A 25,439-nucleotide genomic window follows, 5' to 3' on the forward strand; every position below is an offset into this window, starting at 1 on the left:
TGTGTGTGTGTGTGTGTGTGTGTGTGTGTGTGTGTGTGTGTGTGTGTGAAAAGTGATACCAAAATAAATAAATAAGTATGAGTGAGAGGGTGTGTCATAAGCTGACTCCATCTTCTTTCAGGTATATACCTAGAAAGGGTATGAGTTGTATCACATCACAATTCTATTTTCAGGTGTTTAAAGAACCTCCTTGTTTTCCATGGGGGCTGTCCGAATTTACATACCTGCCAGCAGTGTGAAAGAATCTCACCCCCACCCCCAAATTCATCAACATTTGTCATTGGCAGTGTTTATTTTATTTAGCTTTATTTTATGTTAATTCTGAATGGCATGAGATGGAATCTCAGGTCATTCTGACTCACCTTTCTCTGCCAAAGCTAAAGTTATCAGATGTGTTTCATGTATTTATTGGCCATTTGTATTTCTGTTTTTTAGATATGTTCATGTTGTTTGTATATGTATTAATTGTTCTTTGCTTTTTTATTTTTTTTTACATTTATTACATTTTATTCACTTTGTATCCCAGCTGTAGCCCTCTCCCTCATTCCCTCCCAATCACACCCTCCCTTCCTTACCTCTTCCCATGTTCCTCTCCAAGTCCACTGATAGTAGAGGTTCTCTTCCCATTCCATCTGACCCTAGCTTATCAGGTCTCATTAGGACTGGCTGCAATGTCCTCCTCTGTGGCCTGGCAAGGCTGCTCTTCCCTCAGGATTTTTTTTGTTTTGTTTTGTTTTTTAAATATATTCTGGAGACTATTATAGGAGGGAGAGTTTTTCTCCAATTCTTAAGTTCTTGCACTCTGCTGATTGTCTCCTTGGCTGGGTGGGTGCTTTTGAATTGGATATAAATCCACATACCAACCCTTCCTTTGTTGTTTTGTTTTGTTTTTTTCTATTCTATTTGAACCCTGTTCAGTAAATTATAGTTTGCCTCAATGACTTGAAGTATTTCCCCAATGGTTTTACTCTGATGGTGGAAGGATTTAAGGTCTTCTGTTTGGTCTTTGGTTTCTTTTGAGTTGACTTTCATTCAAATTTGGAGATTTCACTTGTTCCAGTCCAGTGTTCTCTGTGCAGATACCCCTTACCTCAGCATCATTTGCTGAAGAAGAGATCCTTTTGCCAATATGAGTTTTTGATGCCTTTTTCAAGAGTCAGTTGACTGTAGATGTGTTTGTTTCTGTGTCTTCAGTCTCCTTCTGTGTCTATTCCCAGTGTGTTGTTTGCCACACCCACTTGCCACCCAAGCCTGCTGTCTTAGTTACTGCAGTGTATTGCTCAGGATTGTGTTCCCTAGTCAGGGTCTTTCATGTTTACTTAAGAACTTTAAGTTTTGGGGGTGTTTGTTCTGTTGCTTGTGGGGTTTTTGTTTGTTTGGTTGGTTTTTTCCCCCCCCAGTTGGGAATTGCATTGAACCTCAAGTTGGCTTTTGGTAGTAGAACCAATTTATCAATGTAAATTTCCTTGATCCATGAGATTGAGGGAGGGTCCTTTCCATCTTCTATTGTGTAACCCAATTTCTTTTTTCAGTAGTTTTGGTTGGTTGTTTTTTGTTTTCGTTTGTTTGCTTGCTTTTGAGACAGGGTCTCAGTATGTAGCTCTGGCTATGTGGATCTCACCATGTAGACCAGACTGGCTCACAGACATCTGTCTGCCTATACCTCATGAATGCTGGGATTAAAGGCATGTGTCACCATACCAGGCTCTTGTCTTATAATTTTTGTTGTAGAGCTTTTCCATCTCCTTGGTTAGTTGGGTTTATCCCTAGGGGTTTTGTCATTTTATTACTTGCTAGTGGCTTGTTCAGAGCCTGCTTGTATGAGGCTATCAGGAACAGTGATGTTTTTCTGATTTCATTCTCGGTGAGTTTGTTGTTGCTGAATAGGGAAGTTACACGTTTCTATATACTGATTTTGTATCATGGTGTCTTCTTGATTTTATTTTTTATTCTAAGACCCTTTTGGTGGATTCTGAGATTTTATAGGTACAGAAACATGCCTGAAAACAGGGACAATTTGACTATTTTTTTTTTGTTAGTATGACTTTTTCCCACTGTTTTGTTTTTGTTTTTGTTTTGTTTGTTTGTTTTTTTAAGCCAAAAAATGCTCTAAGAAGGAGCATGTTCCTCTTGATTTCTAATTTTAGAGGAATTGTTTGTTGTTTTTTCTGATCTGTGGATACTGGCTGTTTGTGATTTGGCCTGTATTGTTTAATGAACACTGGGTTTTATTGTCATTTTATTTTAATATATGATCCATCTCCACCTAATTTTCAAGGATTTTATCAGAAGATGATGTTGAATTTTGTCACAAGTCTTCTCTGCATCTGTTAAGATGACTGTGATTTTTATTCTTGATTAAACAGATATGCTTTTTATGTTAATTGATACACATAAATTAGACCCTCCTAGTGTCCTTAGAATGAAATCTCCTTGTTCATGTTTTATAGTCATTTAATATGATACTAATTTTATTTTTAGCAATTTACTGAAGATTTTTATGTCTCTCTTCAAAGATACTTGTCTGTAGTTTTATATGTTTGTTTTGGTTGGTTCCGTATTTTGGTTTTATATCTAGTATATTGACATATAATCATGTTTTTAAAATAATACCTATGGCCTGTGGATTTCACTTATGTTTCTTTTAATAACGGTTTTTCATGTCTGATTTTATTTATTTTGGTCCTGTTTCTTTTGAACAATTCTGCTAAGAAAATGAGTATTTTGAGCCTTTTTCAAAGGACCAATTCTGTTTCATTGTTTGCTTGGGTTTTTTGTATTGATCTTTTCATCTTTATCTTATTTACTTCAGGTATTATCTTTATTAATTCTTTTCTTCTTAATGTTCATGTAGTTTTTTCTTGGTTTTTTAGGTTATTTACTACGTCTCTTTTAACATAAATATTCATAGCTGTAAAATTTCCTCTTCACATTGTTCTTATTACGTCCTGTAGGTTATGGTATTTTCATCTGATTCTCTGAATTCTTAAATTTCTTCTCTAACTTCTTCTATGAAGTATATATTCAAAATTTTATTTAATCTTTGTGTGTTTGTATAACTTCTATACTTCCTGTTGCTGTTAATTTCTCGGTTCAATTATGATCTAGTAAGATTAATAAATTGTTTGGATTTTTGTTGATGTTGTTAATACCAAGTTTACGGCCTGAAATACCGTCTGCTCTGAGGAAAGGTCCCTGAATTGCAAATGGATTCCCCCGTTTGCTGGAATAGCCTACTGATGTCTAATGAGGCTTTTAGGTCTGCGTTAGGGTTAACTGGGGTGTTGTTTGGTTATTTTGCCTTAATGATCTGTCTATTAGTATAAATGAGTATTGAAATCACCCACTCTAATTGTCTTGGGCTTTCTTGTCCCGTATTTCCTGCAGTGTTCATCTTACAAAATTGATATTCCACTATTCACAGTAGAGACGGATCTGGTCTAGATGTCCATCAACAGATGACTCGACATACGTAAATGCAGTGTATATACCAGTGTATATTTGTTCCACCACAGAGATTGAAGTTACATCATTTTAATGAAACTGCATGGAATTGGTTATCAACATACTAAAAAAGTTAGCACAGCTCAGAAAGGTCAAATCTTTTTCTCTCAGAACCCATGCAGACATAATCCACAAATATACACACAGTAAGATATAAATGTTTTTTTCTCTCAGAACCTGAAGAATCTATGCAGACACAAACAAGTACAAACACACATGTAATGAAAGTAGAAAGAGAACTATGAGCAGGATAAGGAAAAAATATCAAAGAAAAGTTAGTCTTCAAATGGTTGACTAAATCATTATATAGATTGATAGATTATCAGTTTGAATTGACTTTGTTTATCTCCTACCAGTTTGGGTTTGGGTTCTAATTTCATTGGATATGAGTTTAATTACTCTTGGCTTTGGACTTCATTTCCATTTTCTCTCCTTTCATTCCCAGGCTGTATGTATCTTCCAAATGAGGATTCTTGCAGCAAATAATTTGGCCTACTTTTCAATGGTGAATAAATGATCTACATAAGGTTATTATTGAGTGATATATTCTGAGTCCTGTTATTGTACTACTATATAAATCACACTTAATTCTTTCCCAACTCTCACTTGTTTATATACCCTTCCAGTAAGATTTAATTTTTGCCTTATTAGCTCTTCTGATTGTTTGTCTTGTTTTGTTTTTTTGTGTATAGAATTCATTTAAATATTGTATGAATTAATTATTTTTGATATGACAAAGTACCCAACAAAACAATGTTAAGGAAGGAAGGTTTTATTTGGGTTCTCAACTTCAAGGTATTGTCTCTCATGAGTTGAAAGCCGTGGTAGCAAGAGTGTGAGGCAATGTGTCACACTGCAAGGGCAGTTGGAAAACAGAGAGAAAGGGATGTTTTCCCTTCTCCTTGTAATTCAGTCCAGGAACTGACTCATGGTCCTGTGCCACTAACTTCTGTGGTGGGACGGTGTGCTGTCTTCTATTAACCCTTTCAAGAAGATCCTCATAGAGACAGATGTCAGTGCATGGTGATTCTGAATCCAGTCAAGGTCACAATGACAATTGTCACCTGTCTTCAGTCATGCTGGTTATGGTGACCTTTCAGTTCTAACTATTCTAAAAAGCATTTCTACTTTGATCCTGAAGGATAGTTGTGCTGGATATAGAAATCTATGATGATACTTATTTTCTTTCAGAACTTGAATTACATTATTCCATGCCATCTGGCCTAATTCCCCCTAAGCAATGTGCTGTTACTACAATGGATTTACTCTTTTATCAGTTGCATGGCATGTTGTCTCTTACAGCTCTCTGTAGTCATCATTTTTTTTCTCTATTTTCAGTTGTTTCATTTCTTTTTTCATTTCAGTTTTTCATTTCTTTCAGCAGTTCATTTCTTTTCTGTGCCCAGGGATGCAGTAGATTTCTTCACCAAACCTGCCGTTGAGGGAAAGTAACTTGCAAACTAAATTCCCTTCCTGAATTTAAAGCTTATAGGCACAGTGGGTTTCCCCTCAAGCTAGGACACGGGTCTGCTATTAGCACTTGGGCTTATTGCAGGTCTTGGGTTGCACCAGCATTCCCACTTGTATGCCTCAGCTACAGTCTCTCAGACTTGCTCTTCCTGAACCAGGGAACATCTTTCTGTTTACTTGGAATATTTCTCATTCTCCTAGTAAATTCTCACTCATCTTTCAAGAGTGACTGTTACCTCCTCTTAGAATCTGGCTTAGAACCTAACAGGAAAATTTTCTCTGGGCTGATGATGTTCGTTTTTTGTGCCTCCCCCTTTGTGTTCATGGAAGCATACTTTAATCATTTATGAATTTCTCACTTGGCACACAAGACAGTGTTTCTGCCGCTTATGTTTGTATCTCCTCATATCCAGCAGGAATGCTGACACTGACAACACACTTTATGTGCTTTTGTTCAATAGTTGAATGATCACAGTATGCATAGTACAACATACACCTACCTCCAAGGGGGTAAGCAACTTAAAAGTCTGCAACTTGAACTTCCAATCTGCAGCTTCTCGCTGCTCCTTCTCTTCAGCTGTGGGATCTCAGTCCCCAACTCAAAGGCACTGATTACTCTGTGGGCTGCTACAGAGCAAGTTTCTCACGAGACAACCTGAAAGCTATTATTGGTAAATACCACTACCAATCCTCCTGAGATTCCTGGTAGTTGGAAACAGTGGTAATTAAAGTCCAGAAAGGTCTGAGTTTTAAGTCTTGACAAGGAGCAGTCAAAAAAAGGTATGAGAATTTTGCTCACATCTCACATGGCCAAGGGTGTGTTGATGGGATCATAGGTTGGTCTCCTAACAATGAGTACCACCTCCTGAAGCTTCAGTGGGATATCTGAGCCAGAATTACGGAACAATGATAGGATTTCCCTCTGACTTCTACAAAATGAAGCCTGTCTCTACTAAAGTTTGTCTATTATAAAGTTCTCTTTTCTATCTCAAATTTAATTACACAGCCTGTAAGAGATTCAGTATTAATACTAGTAAAATACACGGCTGGATTTATTTTCATTTGTTTTTTTTTTATATTATTTACATACACCTTCTAAAAGCTAGATGCTGCTGTGTATAGCGTGTCACTCATGAGCCCATTAGATAACTTCTGTCCTCATTCCCATGCTACCTCAGCCTTTGCTGATCTTTGAGGACAGTTTTCTCAGCATCTGATAATGGTGTGCGGGTAGAGAACATAAGGGACCTAGAATCCCCTCATATACAGGCTTGTATAACTCCGCCATGATCTGTTCTCCTCATCTCCACCTCTGTGGGGGAAGACAGCAGCTTCCTGAAGAAGCCTTTCCTCTTGGCCACCACACACTGCCAGAGAGTCTTTCATTTGTTAATTCAGCTGATGCCTACTTGGTGCCTGGCAGGAGCTGGGTGCTGACCGATAATGGAGAGGACAGATGGGTTTACTGGCAAGGATCCCCGGTCTGGCTCCTCTTGTCAGTGGGTTGACCATACCAGTTTATCATCCAAACTTAGGCATTTGGGAAGTACAGAAGCCATGCAGAAACCTTCAGCAGCTGCACTCAGGCATTTCAGGAGCAGCAGTCTGTAAGTGCCTGTTGTCTCTTGAAGGAGATGCTGATGTTTATTACCCAGTTTGTATCCCTGTTTTTTTTTTTTTGAGGAACTTGAGATAGTAAATAAAATCCATTGAATGGGTAGATAGATAATTGTGTGGATTACGGGATGCCTTTTATAGGACTCATTCTTAGTGCTTGTTTTTTTTTTTTAATTGAACATGTATTTTTAAAAAAGTATTGATATCAAAAAGATTTGATGAAAAGTTAATGAGGATTATTAGTTAAGAAAACAAACAGCCAATGGCTTAGGCCATACAAGAGCTACCAAAAGTACCTTGTCAGGAACCCTCCTTTGTGTTCTGTGTTAAGACCTGTGAAGGTTTTAACTTCTGTATTTTGTTTGTTGACCCCTAGTTACACAGTTCCACTAACTGGTGATCTAATCATTTTCCTGTGCTTCAGTCCCTGCAGTGGGTCTAAACCACTACGCCAACCTGCTGCCCGAAGATTTCTATCACGTACATCAGCATTATGTTTCTCTAACCCTAACAGGGTAGACTACTGTCTACCAGGATCTTCACTGTGTTACTGCCAAGGCCTCTGGAGAGAGGTGGGGTTTAGTCATATGGTGCAAGGGTTTTTTTTATTCTGTTCAGTTATTTCTCATACTTTATTAGATAAAATTCAAGTGGGAGGTACACAGTCAACCACCACACCCACCCCAGGTTGTATTCTTGTAACAATTAAAAATAATGTGTTTTAAAAGTTGAACCCACAAGACAAAGGTTAAGTTGAAAACAGAACTGGAAGAAGCAGCTTCCCTGGGAGGTAGTTGACCGCTGTATTTATTTACTTATGCTATAAGTAAATATGCTATAAGTCTTTGTTAACTCTTGAATTGATTTGGATTTTTAATATATTCTTATCACTGAAGAAGTGAATCAAGAGGCTAGAGAAATGGCTCAGGAGTTAAGAGCACTGGCTGCTCTTACAGAGAACCTGAGTTCAGTTCCCAGCAATCACATGGTGCCTCACAAGTGTCCATAATCCAGTTACAGGGTATCTGATGCCCTCTTCTGGCCTATATTGGCACTAGGTATGGAGGTGGCACACAAACTAACATGTAGGCATACACAAAAAATAAACAAATCAAAAAAAAAAGGGAAAAGAAAGAAAAGAAAATTCAGTTTTACTCTGTACTTACACTGTCTGTTAAATGTACTTTAAAGCTTTGGAACAGATGGAAAATGAAGAGGCAAATCACCCATAACGTGAAGGTAGAGTGGACATCCTACTTGAGACAGTGCCAGACATTCAACAAAGGCTGAGCCCTCTAAGGGAAGGCTGGCTACGGATGTTCGTCAGTCTGGAAGGCCATGGCCACATACCCAGAATCCTTTGGGTTTCCCTGGGCTTTTTCTCTGGACACCAGATGGCATGGCCTCAGTCTGCTGCATCGCCTGTAATTTAGGTAGCATTCCTCATGCCAGTGTATTTGCTGTCTCATTAATTTAACTTCTCCGAAGCTTTTCCTGGTACAGCAGACTGAAGTTCAAGCTGTCTGTAGAAAGTGCTCCCTATAAAACACATCAGGGTCAAATGTGAATAAAGGTAAAAGTTCCCTGAAGTTTAACACGGCTTTTCATCTTCCCTGGACACGTTTGTGCTTGATGGATGCCTTTCTGCAGCTTATAGGATTTGACAAGGTTGTAGAGACAAATCTTAAGATTGTTTCTTTGCTTTTGTTTTTAATCAAGTGATTATATACATCAAAAGAGATCATTTATTTTTCAGTCTTATGGACAGACTAGATTGCCGAGCAGTTGCTCTTGGTTGAATGAGTAGCACTTGCATGGGAGTCTTCCCTCTCAGTGATTGTGATGTTGTCATTTAGAGCCCTGGTGTGTGTGTGTGTGTGTGTGTGTGTGTGTGTGTGTGTACCAGCACACATGCATGCATGCTTATTTTATTAGTTGTTAGTTTACAGAGTAAGTTTTTTTAAATATCTGTGTCATTATAGTTTCTCTTAGTTTATCTAATTCATCTCCCTTTATGCCTTTTGCGCACATAGTCCTGTTAGCATTCCCAGGACTACGTTCAGGGTGTCAGAGCCCAAATCTAGCATAATTAAGTAAGCACCTTCTGTTGGCATCAGAGAGCTGGAAAAGCTCTTCTTTGTGCCTCTAGAAATCAAATTTGTATAGAACCCAGTGTTGTAAGCCTTCTACCTCTCATGATGTGGTCACTTTCCTGTCTTCCCTGTTCAATTGCACTCAAACTCACGACCTACACGTTGAAAATCTATGGTGTAAGAGAACTGAGATTTCTTTCTGCAGCTGGGAGAGGTCGGGAGGTTTCGAAGGGTGGACTAACGTACTCGAGATTTTCGAGTAGCTGTGTAGATAGGTACGTTTTGCTCCTTCACTGCAGGGATTCAAGGAAGGTCCTATATGCAACAGTCTATGAGGAAACATTGGTCCCTTAACAGTGAGACTAGAAACTCAGTTACCTGTAGCAAACGCTTAAGAACAGCATTAGAAAGCCCCAAAAAGCCTACCAAATATGTGTGTGAAATACAGTCTATTAAATAAACATAAATTAAAAGAATACATTTATTAGAGTGACCCAGATTAAAGACTGACCATAAATGGCTAAATGCCGGTGAATGTCAAAGAAACAGAAACTCCCATTTACTGCCAGTTGCAGTTTTTCGAAAATCAAGTGTACATCTCTCAAGTGAGCATGTATTTTCTACTTGTAGGTAGCTACCCAAGCCAGAAAACAAACAAAAGACCTACAAACAAACAATCAAAAACCAAGTGGCCAGGCACATGGTACGCCTTTGTAACCCCGGACTATAGAAGGTGCAGCAGAAGGGTCAGAGATCCAGGGCCCACCTACACTTTGTAGTGAGTCCTTCTAGACCACAGACAGGAAAAAAGAAGAGGATTCATCTGTTCTAAAACTCCTTTGAGGATATTGATAAGATTTGGGTTTGGGTTTTGGTTTTGGGTTTTTTTGGGTAACAAAATTCCTAAACAGTCCAGATGACCCTGGGGTAAATACATACACAAACAAGCCTTGTTTGTACAATGGAATACTCCTTCGAAATAAAAAAGAAAGTATTGCTCATGTTATAGCATGGATGGGTTCCAAAAATACAAGGTGTGGGACAAGCCAGACAAAATGAGCACAGAAACATTTTATACATGAAATTCTCCAAAATGCAGTGCTTTCCTGAGGAGAGCCTTGGCAGGGCAGGGAGGGGGAGGGCAAAGGAGGAGTTACTGAGGGCACAAGGTTGCTCATGAGAGCAGTAGATATGCTCAGGTTTTCCATTTTGGTGGTGGTTTCACGAGTGCCCACAAGTTCAGAACTCATGTTTTACCCTTGAACTGAGCGCAGTTTATGCCACAGCAGCTGCACCCCAGTGTGGCTGCTGTGACACACAATTTGTGTCCTTACCTCTTAGCTGCTTACATTAGTATCAGACATGATGTTAAGAAGCACAGAGGTCATGGTTAAGACTTTAAAGGCCAGGGCCCCATTAAGAATTTAGGAAGAGCTACAGTGATCTCTCTACAAGTGTGCCCATGAAGCTTCACCTAAAATTTAGAGGCTTCTAAGGCAAAAGGCCCAGGCTAAGATCCCTACAGAGTTTGTCATATCTAGGAACCAAGGACAGTTTAACTACATGCTTCTCCCAAGACGATCCCCTTCGTTTCTCTAAGCAAGTGAGTGAATTCTTGCCATTATCTCAGATGAATGTTTATTTTTTCATCTTTATTTCAGAGAGGAATTTAACTTTAAGCACATTGGTCTACTACCACCACCGTTAGCGAAATGAGGCTACAACTCTATTGATTATATTAATTTCATTGCTCTGAAAATGAGCAATAATTACAGAATGCTTACTGGACACTTCCATTACCACGTGGCCAGCCAGTTCTTAAAATTCTCCCTCCAACACATTAAATGAATTTCCGGATCAAAATACCAATCTTACAGTTGAGTTTTAAAGGGTAGGTTCAGTAACACACAGTTTTGCTATGTCAAACGATTTCAGTTTTTCACGCCCTATTCAAGCTGTACTAACTGGAATTTACCTGCACCTTAGGGAGAATTACGGGTGTATGTCCGCACTCCTTTCATTCCCCATAAATCTCATCCTTTAGTGTATAAAGAATAAGGTGCTCAAGCATGACATTTTGGTTCTCCTACAAAGTCAGCTTGTGGTACATGTAAAATCCTAGAATCTACTGGAAGTATCCCATTTCCTCACCAGGATTTTAAATGAATGAAATACCAAGAAAAGTATTTAATGTCATTTTTCATTTTTTTCCCCAGTATTTCTTTCCAGTATTTTATTTCTATATTGTCTGAGAATTGTGTAAAGGGAAGTTCCTTTTAAGGTCCACTCATGAGCAGAGCTTTGGGGTTTGCCCAGAAAGAATGAGAGGTGTAGATTTGTATTGTGTCTGAACTAAGGAATCTGAACAAAGAGGAATTAACTTGTTGCAACCAGAAAAAAAAAAAAAGCAAATGAGTGTGGTCAGGCTGAGAGGGCTCCCAGGGAGAGTCAGCCTTGAAGCCATGGTCCTTATGTTCTCACAGCCAGTTACTGAATGCAGGAAGGTTTGGGGAAGAGCCTGACCTGGGCTAAACCCATTCTCTGGCCATAGGGAACTCCTGAAGAGAGACTAAGGTTAGAGTTTTCTGCTAACAATAGCCTCAGGAGATGGGAGGAGACATGCCTCCATCAATTCGTTCTCTCCTGTTCACTGCAGAGGAGGGAGGGCAAGACAGAGCTGTAGACCTAATGGAGACCTCAGCTTTTATTCTGAGCTGGAATCAATCAGACAGCTTTCAACAGCATTGGCAGGCTCTGAGTACTTGTTATCTGGTTCACCTGACCAACAGGGAGATCTGGGCTAGCATCTCTGCTGAGAGCTGTGTTTTATCTCATTAGGGGGTGAAATGAAATCTCATCTCTGGAAAAGAAACTGAGAGAAAAATGCCCAGTCCTTATAAACATAGTAGGATTAGTGTGTGTTACCTGCTATTCAGTTGAGATGAGCCAAGAGTTCATTCGTTTTCATTTGCTTTGGGAAACATATGATTATGGAGCCATGCTTGTAGAAATTCTTTTAAAATACGAACAGTTCTTCTATCAGAAGCTCACAGCCTGGGTGGGTTTGTATCCCTCCAAAACTGCATGTAAACTTTCATGTGCATGATTCTAGGGAGAAAGCCTGTACTGTACTTCCCAAGTACAGCTGAGAACTGAGAGCTTAGAGATCCATTTGTTTATTGTTTTCATGTGTTGAACACAAATTGACATTCACTATGAGGCATTGGAAAAACAGCAGGAAACAAGACCTTACTTTTCAGAAACTTATTCTGAGGTTTTAACTCATACATGGGGTTGTATACAACCCCCAAGTAGCAATCCATAAATATGTAGACTGGAGTTGATAAGCGACACAGAAAGCAAAAATTCCTGGGTAAAGAGATAGCAAATAAGGGTATTTAAGTGAAGGAGTGTGATAGCCCTGCTAGGGGAATCTGTAGAAACAGAAGGAGAGGGAGGCAGCTCTGGTGGAGGTCTTTTCCTTCTGGTAGAGGCGATGGGTGGCTGGTTCAGGGATTTGGGGTAGGAGCCTGCTGTGAAAGCTTGAAGTCAATTTGGAGGCAGTTGTGACCAGTGCAAGGACAAACTGGAAAGAACAGTGGGAGATAAGGTCATGGCTACAGCTGAGGCCTTGGTCAGGAAGGCTGTGTAGATTTTGCAGAGCCCATGGCTTATATCCTGACCTGGAAAGCCATAAAAGGGTTTTAAATATAAAAGCGACACCAACTGGTACGTGGTGACAGATGCAGCTGATTACTGGCAGAGGCGGGCTTCTGGGGCCAAGGCTGTAAGCACAGAGAGACCACCAGCTATCATGCAGAGGGTGAGCAGAGACAACCATAGCCTGACGTTGGGCACAGCAGTGGGACCAGTGAGAACTCACTGTGTTCTGTGTGTACAGATAAATTTTAAAATACCTCCTTTAGAAAATGTGGAAGCTTCTCTCATTTATCAGGAAGTTTCAGTCTAGCAAGGACATTAGACATATGCAGGTGTTCTCATCAAGAGCCAGTGGTAAAGACCAGACTAGAGCAGAATGGAGTTAGGTGACCATTCCTGGCAAGATGCAGAACAGGAAATAGAAAAAAAAAAAAAAAAAAAAAGGCTGGAAAGGTAAATAGAAGTTAAACCTCAGTAGCAATCTCGACTCCGTTGAGGTTGGCAAGGAGGCAGTAGGTTCTCAGATAAACAATGAGTGTGAAAAAAGATGCTACGGGCAGTTAAGACCGAATTCAAGCCAGCTAAGTCACTGCAGCCAGCCACAGCACACAGCGTAAATGTGTTAGCACGGTGAAGTCTCAGAAGCCCTCAAGCACACAGAGGCAGGATGAACTTATTCCGAGAGGTCACCAGCTCTAAGCAAGAGGCAAGATTTGAACCCAGGCGTTGTAGGGGTGGTGGTGGGATTCGAACGTGTGCACACTGTACTTCAGTGCATCCCATGAAGTCAGGAGCCTAGAGATGCAGGGAAGGTACTGCGATGAGTCTGTTACTTCATCCGGATCTGGAATGTGACTGGCCACTCATTTTAGAGGACCACGTATAAGACACTCAACTTCCTTTCATCCCCTCTTCTTAGAGCTGCAGTTATCTGCCTTCCTTTGGCATTTCTGATCTCAGGGTGCGATCAGAGATGCAGGGTGTTTCTTGAATAAATCATCAGATTGAAGTCATCACCTTCTCGGAAGTCCTAAGATCATACTTGTTGTATCTTGAAATCTAACTTGTGTCCATCAGTGACCACTGGCCTCTTTCCCCCCAAAGCTTTTGCTTGGTACTAGGTCAGATTAAATTAGCTCACCATCACAGGCGTGTCAGCATTGTATGGGATGTTATGAAATAAGCTGGTGTCCTGGGAGAGAAGTGCACCTTTTGACTAATTGCTCTGAAGATAATCAGGCTGTAAATAGTCCTTAAATTACCTATGAAAATATGGAGGGTTTGAGAAGCACAAGGAATTCATAGAGAAAAGTGTCTGGAGAAGGCCTGGCTTCATTTGCCAAAGAAGTATGTGCTTGGCCTCTTGGATCCTGACAGATTGTCTTGACAGTTCTTACTTCTTCCTCTGATTTGATCCTAGGAGGTAATGAGCATGGTTTCCATGGGGGCTGTTAATGATGTGATTACAGTTCTGTAAGCCACAGTGCTTGCTGTAGCTTATGACACATGTTACAAAAGGAAATGTAAATGCAAACTTAGCCCTGATGGACCTCCAAGCCTGAAGTGTGAAGCTAGCGAAAGGGGGGCTTGAGATGCAGTCCCGTGGGCCTCAGTGTCTCCCTACTTCCCCAAAGACAGGGAAGCTTTGAGGACTGACTTCAGTGGCCTGCAGAGGAATGGGGAGGCAAGTTCAAAGGAGAGAGTACTGTGCACCGAAGCCAGAGACCTGGGTTTTAGCCCAGGAAGTTTAGTTAAGTTTAATCCTTGACCACCGAGGAACGGGTTCAGCAGCAAGCCTTTTCGAAACAATGGAGTTTCTTCAGGTTCAGTGTTCCCTGACATGGGCGGGAGAGAAGGCCTGGAGTTTCAGGCAGCCCTACCCAGCTCTTCCTTCTCCACTCACGTTCCAGGTAAAGAGCGTTTTTATTTTTGAAATCCAGGTGCACAGTCAGGAGAAGGGAGAAAACAGTGACACCCATCTTTTTAATGAGCATTGCTGCTGGAAAGAAATTAGCATCACTCTGAATTTTCTGTGATGTCAGTTAAATGAAGGTGTTTTATAGCACTTTACAACAAATTAGAATCAACTAAATTGAAAATAAGCCTAAGCAGCTGGGTTAAGTAATCAGGTAAGTGGCCAGTTTCGCTATTTTTGCTCTGAGCTAAAGACAGAATTTGAATTTCTAATGTCCCAGAGGTATGGGACTCACAGTTGGGGGGTCCGGGTCCTAGGGTGATTGTTTAAAGTGCTGGCAGCCCGTGCCTGCTTTTGAGTCAGCACACAACTGCTAGCCACTTCCTGGAAGTCAGCCCTCATGCACATGTTTGTTCACCAGAGGGCTGTGAATTAGTGCAGGGCAGAGCAGTGCTTTTGGCCAAACATTAGTGAGCAACCTAGAAGTAGATGACCCAGAACAAGGCTTTAAATCACCCACATTAGCCAAGAGAGCCTAATGAAAAAGGACTAAATTCACGCAAAGACTTTACAGCCACTCGAGAGATCAGCCCACATCAGTGGGGCTATTCGACTGTTTTTATGTCATAAGAATGCAGGCACCATCTTCCCTTGCTGCAATTTGTGGATAGTCATAGTGGCCTGACATAGTAAAACCTGGCTTTCTTTGCCAGCCAGTACTTCATAGCTGGAAATATCACTCTGTGAGCCAGTGTTTCCTACACCAATTACTAATGATCTTAGTGTCTAGAATCTATTCATGAAGCTTAGTAAGGCCAGCCTCATGGGTGTCGGTGGCCTGGGCTTTGCTCAGTAGGTGTGGCCTTGTATCCAGTTGCATGTGCTAACAGGAAAGAAAAGAGGAGACCAAAGGGGTGGGAGTGGGTAAAAAAGAAACCTTTCAGATTGTTCAGAGTGGAACTAGTGAGAAGGCAGTAAATGCAGATAAAATTAGGCGTATAGTTGTGATTTATGAAGAGAAATAGGCCATATCAAGTCTTTAATTTTTATTTTTGCTCTCCTCTACAGCCAGCAGATTAAATGAAATAAATCTGCAGAAAATCCTTATATCTAGGTTAATGCCTGTCAACCATAAAGAGGAACATTTTTTTCCCACAGATTTTCTTCTGTTTTCTACTTGAAACTCATAGTATGTGGAGGAATTGTACCATCTTCTCAAAGTTTCAGATCTCAAAAGAAATTCAGACAAGAATGATATTCAGCTGCTGAACCAGCAGTTAGTTTTTCTTGTGACGTAGAAATGACAAACAGACTCCCGTTGTTTCGGCTTTTGTTCTAATGGTACCCTCTTTACAGCGGCTCCGACCTAACTGTCAGTGGTTTATTCCTGAGATGTAGATGTGAGAAGGCAGCTTTCAATTTTCATTCTCTTTGCTTTTTTAATGATTCTACTCATGTGCAATTGGGGAGGAAATTTGCCTTCTGTACTGTAGCATCATCTAAATACCAGAACACCGCAGGGACCAGGACCGACCACTGATGGGTCAGCTGACACTAAGCCGAGATCTCCAGTGCTGAACTCTGCACTAACAGCCTCGATGCCTGACTCAGGCACAGTTCAGGGTGGTACATCATCACGGAGATGGATCACTGTGCTCTGGACGCATGTTGGCCCGCCTGAGCTACAAAGGTTGTCTGCTGTATTGTGTTGCATTGATAAAAGTGGGTGCAGAGAATTGCGTGAAATCACAGGCCAAGAGTTCCGACATGCTGACTGGTTATTTCCCAGAGAAGTTTATAGCAACCCTTCTCCTCTTTCGCACTGCCCTCTCCTGGCTAATAATTTTCTTAGTAATGAGTTTTTAGAAAAACCAACGAGTTGAGACTCTGGAGCCGCAGTCGTTTCTCCTTTCCATTAGAAAGTAATTTCAGATTTTATTACAGGAAATGCAGGGTTGATGTACAGTGATTAATCCAGATGCACATAGATAGGAGGTGACAGAAATGATATAAATGGCCTCAGAAAGTATCTGTATGAAAGTAATTTGGTCATTTATATGGACTTTGTAATGTCTGTGAAAGAAATGATTTTGCAGTTTATTGCATCATTAGTCAAATTTTCCGAGTCGTTGATGTGAAAATCCAGAGTTATTGAAAATAACTTGGACACTGTTTCTCTGTGTTTATATTTTACAGTGGCTGCTAATTTACAGAAGATTGTAGATGACCCCAAAGCTTTAAAAACATTGACATTTAAGTTGGTAAGTGGGAAGGTTGGAATGGAAGTCATGTTTTCGTCATGCTGGTACCGGTAACGAATAATCATGTCATTTTATACATGTAATTTTGTTGTTGATAGATTTGGGGAGGATCACATTTTGTCCTCATTAGTTGCCTCTGCCACACTGAGAACATTTTTCTGATCGTGACTGGAAACTCTTCCTTCGTAAATGTAGGTCATTCTTTCCTCATCATTCCTTTGACTGTGAGTGGCCCTTTGAGATCCTCAAAGCCACTTTTGCTCCAGAACCTCTTTTGTACTGCACCTTGACCACAGACAAAATTCAACTTAATTCTAAACAGCACTCTGACTTGAAGCTTTCCTCAGCAAAAGCCAGGTAGTGTAGCTTTTAAAAATAGAGGCCAAATAGTTGAGTAAATGGTTCAGGTAATTGGAAAGGATTGCAGAACAGCTCACTGAAGGCTAGTGAACAAAGACGTAGCAGTTTCACCCCGACTCTGAAATCATGCCACCACATTTTCATAGAGAATAAATATTCTACCAGTTGTTTTTTTTTTTTTTTTTTCAATATGCGCTAGAACATTTTAAGTCTAAGTACAGGTAGATACAGGAGACCGGACAGTGAGCATCCTCGGGTGACCATGAAGCGAGAGTTTAAGTCCAGGTCATCAAGACTGATCATTTCCCTAAGCCATTTTAGCAAGCAGTGTATGAAGGAAGAATAGACGACTCATTTTTCAAAGATAAATTGATCTTTTCAAGCGCCAGTCAGAATGCCACAGCAATTTAAGATCTGGAGGACCAACATGTGACTATGCACAGCTGATCCTGATGACCTGCCTCCTTTGTTGTTCCTTGTGAAAATCAAATGGAAATTTCATGTGGGCCACAACTACTTCCATGAACAACCACAATAAATGCAAGCCTGATGTTAATGAACTTTCTATGTCTTGCTCGGCATCTCATTTCAGAGAGTTAGGCTATGTGAAAGGACTTTGGCAGACTATCCCTGGTAACAACAGAACATTTTGTTCAGTATACGGCACAACAAGGTACTGAACTTGTCCGTGAGGCTGGCCACTATCTCACCTCTACTGTGTGTGGGATTCGCATGCAATTTTGTAAACATGTTTTATTCAAATGGGAGCCTGTGAAGGGAGACTGACACCTTGTGTCGGCCTTTCAGACCCTTCAAAAATAGCCTTTACTGGGGTAAGGCACTCTCCGAAGATTATCCTCATTTTGGATGTCTGCACAGAGACAGTCATTTGAAACGTGCCTGCTGATTCATTCCCATCATGTGTGCATTTACTTCCTCAGAAACAGGAGAGATGTTGGCCCCTCTCTCAGGAAAGTTGTTCTGAAGGCAGCTACTATACCTTCCTGACACCAGGAGGAGCAACAGATACCCTCCATTCCTCGTGCCCTGTTTAGCTTCCAGATTTCCCGGATTATTCGTGATTCCCTCTTCTGTGTTCAGGACCTCAGAGCAGAAGACACTGCTCTCCTTCAGAGCCCATCTCCCTAGCGACTGTCCCCTAATGCCCAGCTCTGTGCACAGAACTGCAGCTCTGGCCAGAGTAACCTCTCTGCCATTCCAAAGTGCTGTAGAAAGTGGCTCCCTACTCTCCTCTTCTCAAACCCTCAGCCCTGCTCATGATGAAAAAGCCCCCTCTCATTCTAAGCTTTGTACATCTCCTGCTGCACTTCCCCTCTGCTACCGGGGCCCTTTGTGTCTTGGAAGTCTGAGGCCAAGTTGATATCCATGGTCACACAGTAGATACTGCAAACTGGTCTTGATACTTCAACTCTGGTCTAGCTCAGAGCCCTTGCTTACTGTCCCATGTTCTCTTCCAGAGGCATCCCACAAGCCCGGGCGTCCATGTATTCCTCTGGATTCTTCTTTTATATGTCTGGTTGTGTTGACTTTGTTTGAGGCTGGGTCTCCCCTGTGGCTTAATGAGCAAGCAAAGCGGCCCAGTACAAGGGAGTCCTGGAAGCAAACCCATGCGTGTGCTCCTCTGCCTCAGTTAAGACAGGTGGCAGTGCGGGTGTTCTCAAAACATGGAAAATGATAGCATTTCCTCCAAAGGTAGTTAGAGATGTTCATTAAAACCAATTTCTAGAATGACTTACTGTTCCTGTCTTAGCCCTCTGTCCAGCTCTTGTTAAAGCCTGAGAGGTTTCTGGATTGTTGTCAGCAGCTAGCCAGGTGAAGGCCCACACACCACAGAGCTAATTTAAACCATGGGCAGCCAGAGGAAACTCAAGGATTATTTTGATGCCTTGGCTTTCGTTCATCGTTCATCAACTTGGTTGTTTTATTTGAAGAATAAAAGATCAAAGCATTCCAGCGGTGGCGTTCCTCATAGGCAGCTGCTGTGGTTCAAGGTCTTTTCATCTCTCAGCTGTTTATCGTGATTCTCATCCTAAGGAGAATGTCAGGGGTCTAGAAATTGCCTAGAGAACAGGGAGGTATCACTGCTGTGTTCTTACCTCGCTGAACAATTTCTTCACTCATGGGACTGTAGGTACTTCTAAAAAGTCCCTAATGCCCAGGTCGTTGGCCAGGTTTTCTGCTGTAATGGCTTGTGCATTCTGGGATTTTAGAACTTTGGGGATTCTGCTTAAAGATGCTGGCACTTTGCCACAGCTGGAAGCATTCTTTCTGTAGATTGGTCAGTTGCCATTCCGACCCAACCCCGCCACTTGGTTTCCCTTTGGTGCTTACCTTGTGTATCTAATCACATAAGAAACCAAAGGGCCAGGGATGGTGCATGCCTGTTATCCCAGCACTAAGAGGGGAGAGGCAGGCAGACCTCTGTGAGTTCAAGGCCAGCCAGGCCTCTATAGTAAGACTTTCATCTCATAAATATCTGTAAACAAACAAATAAATAAAGTTTGCTTTCACCTTTGCCCAGGAAGGTCTGTAGCTTTCTCTGACAGGTATGGTGACCCTGTTGTCATGGCCATGGCTGGGTAGCAGCTTCTCTGCTTTTAACAAAGTGCTTCAGCCAGGAAGCCATTTCAGCTCCAGCATCCTGAGGCTTAAAGTTGACACGGGCACACTGCTTTAGAATTGTTAATTTTTAAATTAGCCACCCTGGGGATTTTTAATGTAGATGAATTTTGCCACTTTCAATGTAGAATTTTAAAAATTGCATTAGTGAGAAAGTGAAATAAGATATTTAATTTGCTTTTTAAAAAATATAAATTGGAATGCATCTAATTAGCATCCGTTTGGCACCTATTTATATGAACATTATAGATTTTAGTTGCTGAAACATAATAACATTATGTATGCCACAGATTTCAAAAACGTTTTGATGATTAGTAACTAAAGGATTTATTTCCAGAGACTCTCAGCTTAGGTCTGCTTGGAGGTTACTTGACTACATCTTTTCCTGAAATGTGGGAAAAGTCAAGACTTTTCCTGAAATGTGGGAAAAGTCAACAAACTACTTGAGAGTTTTGAGCTTTTCCCTTTATTACAGGGGGAACAAGGGTGAGATCTAAGGCCCCCAGCCTGTTCAGAAGGTCCACGTGGCAGCCCTCTGCTTCTTATTCTGTCTAAAGCAAAGGCTGGTCACATGTGGGCCAAAGACCACAGAACTGCCAAACACCTGATGAAATGGAAGTACCAGGGCCTTATTTCAGACCCAGGGCCCTGGACAGATGGGCTCCGCATCACAGGAGTCTACTTAGCTGTTTAAGTGAGAACTGGAAATTCTGAGCCTGAAATTTGAGGACCAAGGCTTCATGGGAAACGTGGGTTTTACACTTCAAGAAGCACTGGAGTAAATGATTTTCAAACTTCATGGTTCCTTGTAATTTCCTGGGGAGCTCAGAGCATCCCAGGCCAAGTGAATCGCCACCCGTGGAGCAGAAATGGGCTTCGGTATATTTTCAAACTCTTCCACTGACTCCAATACACATCCACCTCGGAGGCAGAAGGGTACGGTGTTGGTGCTGAACTCCCACATCTTCAGCTTCTACACAGGCACAGGCAGTTCCTGCAGCCTGCAAGAAAGAGCTAGGGAAGAAGCTTTAGGAGTTTGACTGTATGCTTAAATGGTAACAGCCATGCCATGCGGTGTGGCTGTGCAAAGTCCCTGGGAATTTGCATATTTTTCTTTTGTATGGGAGTCCAAGTCTCTCTCTCTCTCTCTCTCTCTCTCTCTCTCTCTGTTTGGTTGATCCTGAGAATTACTCACCCATGAGTATGATGGCATATGCTTGTAATTCCAGAACTTAGGAGGCAGTCAGGAGAACTGCCATTGTTTGAGGTCAGTGGAGTGCATAATAAGACCTAGGCTTTTGTTTTGTTTTGTTTTGTTTTGTTTTGTTTTGTTTTGTTTTGTTTTGTTTTTTAAGAAGGAAGAAGAGAGAAATTATTAAATTGATGAAGAATGACATAAAAGAGAAAGGCATACAAACTGAGGAAATGAATACCCAAAGTAGCCGTTAAAGTTGAACAAAAAGCATGAAGAGTATAGGGAAAAAAAGTAACACAAGGCAAGGGGACATGGGTAGGAATAATTAATGGTGCAGCTGTGGGTAGGATTGTAGATCTTAATTGTTCTGATCATTCCTTATTATTAACTTATACTTGATATTGTGCAAATACTCTTAACTCTCCTACTTGATCACCGAGCCCTCATGATTAGATGATTGTCAGCTAAGATTCTCTCTACCCCCGCCCCCTCCCACAGGAAATCATTTTTACTGAAAACAACAACAAACTATTGGTATCAGATTCAGCTACTTAGCAGACAACATTTTAAAACCTGACAATATTTGTTGTCGGTAATAAATTGGAATTTTCAAATGAAAATGGCATTTTGGAAAACTTCTATCTCGTGTTATATGACAGCCTCCAAGTTCTTAGAGGCTTTTCTGCTGAGACTGCTGATGGACCATATTAATGACTACAATTTGTTTACACTGTATAACATTCATATTCTGCAATGAAATAACCTTTAGAAGATCTATAAAACTCGATGGTGCTTAAAAATCATACCCAGGTAAAGATCCCCTCAAAGGGCAGAGGGGACCCATGGATTTTAATGGAATGTAACAGAGAAAGTTCAGCGGTCTTGTTTCAGATTCCACGCTGCAGCTAACCTTTCGGAATCACCACTGGGAAAGCCTTAGTATTGCACAAGTGGTATTTGAAAAGGCTTCTAAAAATACCCCCCCCCCCGAATACGTGTTTGTGTGAAGGTGGGCTTGGCTTCACGCAGTTTGGAGCGAGCAGCGTAGAGTAGCAGAGTAAATGCATAAGTGTATATGAGAATCCACCTGTCATCACTGAGCCAAGTGTTAAAGATGGCAAAAATGTTAGTCATGTTGGTCCGCTCAGGGTCTGTGATGGCTGATGAGTATGTGGGAGGTGATGGGGGACTATTATTTTCCATGAAGACTTTTATTTATGAGTTCATTATTAGGTTCAATGAATCAGTAAATATTTTAAAACTGTACATTTTAATTTCTAAGATAATATAATAAATATAACTGACAGAAATGTTTTTAGGATAAGGTTTTTCATACTTTGGGGACACTGGGACCTGAACTCGGGGCTTCATGCATGATAAGTTTGTGAGGTACTACTAAGACATTACTTGAAATATTTTAAACAACTTACTTTAATACTGTCAAAATATTTTAAATTTTCTCAGTTTTGATTTTCGAGACTGTTGGTACAATGATTGCACCCCAGATAAGCATAAGTTTTGGGAGCCTTCAGTCTTTTCATACAGAGTGACTGTGAGTCCTCAGTGTTTGAACCCTGTTTCCTGAAAGGGTCTTGGTCCCTTGACTCTGAGTGATGGCATCCTGTGTACCTGGGCTCCTTGGCGTTTTATCATACTGGGAGGACAAGACAGGGCAGAACCCCTAATCACGTGGCCAGGAAACAAATGGCAGGGAGAAGTGATCTGGGACCCCACTTTTCTCCTTTTAAAGGCACGTTCTCGGGCACCTAAGACTTCCCACTTAGGATGCTGAGGCAGACAGGATATGAATGTCATCCGTAAGCCTAGGTGGGCGGGCCTTCTACCGTTAAAATGGGTAGCAGATCACCACACCTCTGCTGGTCAAAGTCAACTGGACTAGATTCCTAGCAGCATTTGGCACCCAGCAAACAGTCATTGCCTAACGTGGTTCTAGGAGGGGGGCTTTCCAGGAAGAGGAGCCAATGACAGGGAGTGGACGGCCCTCCTGCAAACCAGGCTCTAAAAGCGGCACCGACAGTTTCTTCCTCTTCCTTTTCAGGCTTCTGGCTGCGACGGGACAGAGATCCCTGATGAAGTGAAGCTGATCGGGTTTGCTCAGTTGAGTGTGAGCTGATGTATGTCCCTTGCTGTCGCCCTCATCTGTCCTGCGCCCCTCTCTTCCAGCCCCCTCTTTGCCTCCTTCCTCCCACCCCCTCACTCCCAAACCCCAACAAATAAGAAGATTGTGAAGAGGCTGGCTTCGATGAAGTGGATAAAAATAATAATAATAATAATAATAATAATAATATAAAAAAAAAAAACTTAGAGCACTCTGAGTTCTGCTATCTTCTCCAGCAGTCCACAGTACCAGAACAGGCAAGTGCCACAGCTGCACAACTGTTGCTCATTTCTTTCCAGAAAGCTATTTACTATTCTTAGCAGTCAATTTGGGTAACCCTTGAGTGAGGAGTCTCAAACACACTCAGGTGGTCCTATCTCTTGGCAACAGAAGGAATCTTCTACCAGAAGCCTTTTTCTCCTTTTCCTGTTATATTTCTGTTTAATACTTTAATTGTACACCTGACAATACTGCCTCCTTTATGTTGTACTTAGAAATTAATAGACTTATAAAATTAAGATTTATTAGCCAAACTTGAATTCTAGTTTTAAAACTGACTGTGAATTTTATTTTTCATATATTTATGCTTTACACACCTTAGCTATGAGGGGGGGAAAGTTTTGATGATACGCTTCTTGCAGTTGATCTCTTGTTATTTAAACAAAAAGTTTCAGGTCTATCTTTGGAGTATTTGTAGCTTCTAATTTTTGAAATGACTGAATTAAGAATTTGGATGCTTGCTCTTTTGGTTGGTTGGTTTGCCTAAACTCCGGTCCACAATCCAGTTGTCTCTTGGGAGAGGGAGGTGCCTTGCAAACTTTCCTATTTCGAATGTGCCTGAGGCTGCTTTACTCTGGACGAGTCTCAGATCTAAAACCTGCACTGCATAAGGTGGCATACTTAAATTCTGCTTCATCGGGACATTTAGAATACTGTAAAAGTGTTGCCGTTCTGTTAGCTTGCTAACTACATCCCCGTCTCTGATTCGGCTCTCCTTAGGTGATAGCATTTGTTGTTTTGAAGGCGATAAACTTGACAACACCAGAATCCAAGTTTTACTTGAAACTCTGCAGAATACACAGGTGGCATGAAAAATAATAGAAAGGGTTTTGTGCAATGACAAAAGGTAAAAATGCTGTAAACATTCAAGAATAAATATTTCCAACCCAAGAACCTTCTGCTTGACTATGTATTATGAACCTAGTAAACCTTAGGATTTTCAAATTTGGAGTCAGTACCTTCAAGGAGGTGAGCCCCTGGGATGGTACCATTGCACTTCCCTAGCTAACCCTAGATACGGCAGCTCTTTAATGTACTTTAAAAAGCAAATATATATTACTAAGGAAAGAAATTATTTATAATTGCCTTGTCATAACTGTTAAGGTGTTCTAGAACCATTTGCATACAATTTAATGTAATTCCATTCCATTCTATTGTTTACACAATTACTCAAAGATGACTGCAGAGGTAAAAGGAAAATAAAAGTGTATTGCACAGTGCACTTGTGTCTCCTCCGTCTCGTCCCTCCTCCAGCTGTTGTCATCATCTCCACAGTGCAGTTCAGCACGGTCCCTAAGATGCCTAGCGCAAGCCGACTAGTGAGAAATGCTCCTCAGGAAGATGCCGTGTCTCTGCAGTCCCAGGCCCAGAGAATAGGCTTTAACTGGTTCACTGAAACACCCACACTCCATTTAGACAGGCAGCCCTTGAAAGCAGTGGGGCTGTAGGGACAAAAGAAAGCAATCCCTACCAGCTGCTTCTCCATTCACGTTAATGCTGGGACTGCTGAGGAATGCCCAGAGTAGTTAAGTGACTTATCCGTGGCCCTTCAGGGAGCCACTTGCAAAGCTGGACACCCTGGATCCTGCTTTCCTGACGAAAAGAACAAGTTCTTAACAGTTTTTAGCGCAACTTGTGAATAAGAACAGTCGCTGAAGCTGAAGGTAAGTCCCCGTTGCTGAAGATACCACACACTTTGGACATAAGACACAGACAATTTGAAGTAGAATTGTTCTGAAATCCTCACCTTGCAAGATTAGCTCTTATTGTACCAGAAGGTGCTAGCTAGGAAGGGAGGGAAGCAGTCGCTGGGCCTACCCAGCTGTGACAGCTGTGAACCACGGCAGTGACCAGCCTGGCGCGATATCCGTAGAGGTGCAGCAGTGGCATTTACCTCTTGGAGTCAACCAGCAGCTCTCCAAGGGTACTCGAGGCTCACATGACCAGAGGTAAATCATGCCTGGTGCTGTAAGCCTACGAAACTACACATGGCTAGTGGGGTCTTGGATCTTAGAGGAGAAGGCTATTACTTCCACTTTCCTAAACCAATCTAATTCCAGTCTGCATTCTAAATACTTACCCTCGTATCCATAGATAAACGTATAACTCATCTCGCATCAAAGAACCTTTCTGCGGCAGAAGGTGACCTTATCAGAAAGCCACAACTGGTTAAAGTGCAGAGAATGACTGACTGCGGGTGGTCCTCTGTCCCATGTGACATATTTCCTCTTCAATATTTGTTACAAAGCTTCGATCATCTATAACCTAAGACCAAACCACTATGAACACAACTGATCTCTGGTCTCAAGCTAAGCAGGGAAGGGCG

The 25,439-nt window shown here is 41.3% G+C and overlaps 1 protein-coding gene across 1 annotated transcript in view; it reads left to right on the forward strand.

The window, feature by feature from the left end:
* The window catches only part of Stk39 (serine/threonine kinase 39), a 203,374-nt gene that overhangs the window by 158,677 nt on the left and 19,258 nt on the right, over nt 1-25,439 (forward strand). Inside the window, exons 16-17 of the mRNA XM_055600610.1 lie at nt 16,456-16,520; nt 22,775-22,850. Coding sequence (XP_055456585.1) covers nt 16,456-16,520; nt 22,775-22,849 — 140 coding nt within the window. The 3' untranslated portion in view covers nt 22,850. The remainder of the gene's footprint in view (nt 1-16,455; nt 16,521-22,774; nt 22,851-25,439) is intronic.

This window comes from Psammomys obesus, unplaced genomic scaffold, assembly GCF_907164565.1.
Source record: "Psammomys obesus unplaced genomic scaffold, mPsaObe1.curated_primary_1811, whole genome shotgun sequence".
Taxonomy (NCBI): Eukaryota; Metazoa; Chordata; class Mammalia; order Rodentia; family Muridae; genus Psammomys; species Psammomys obesus.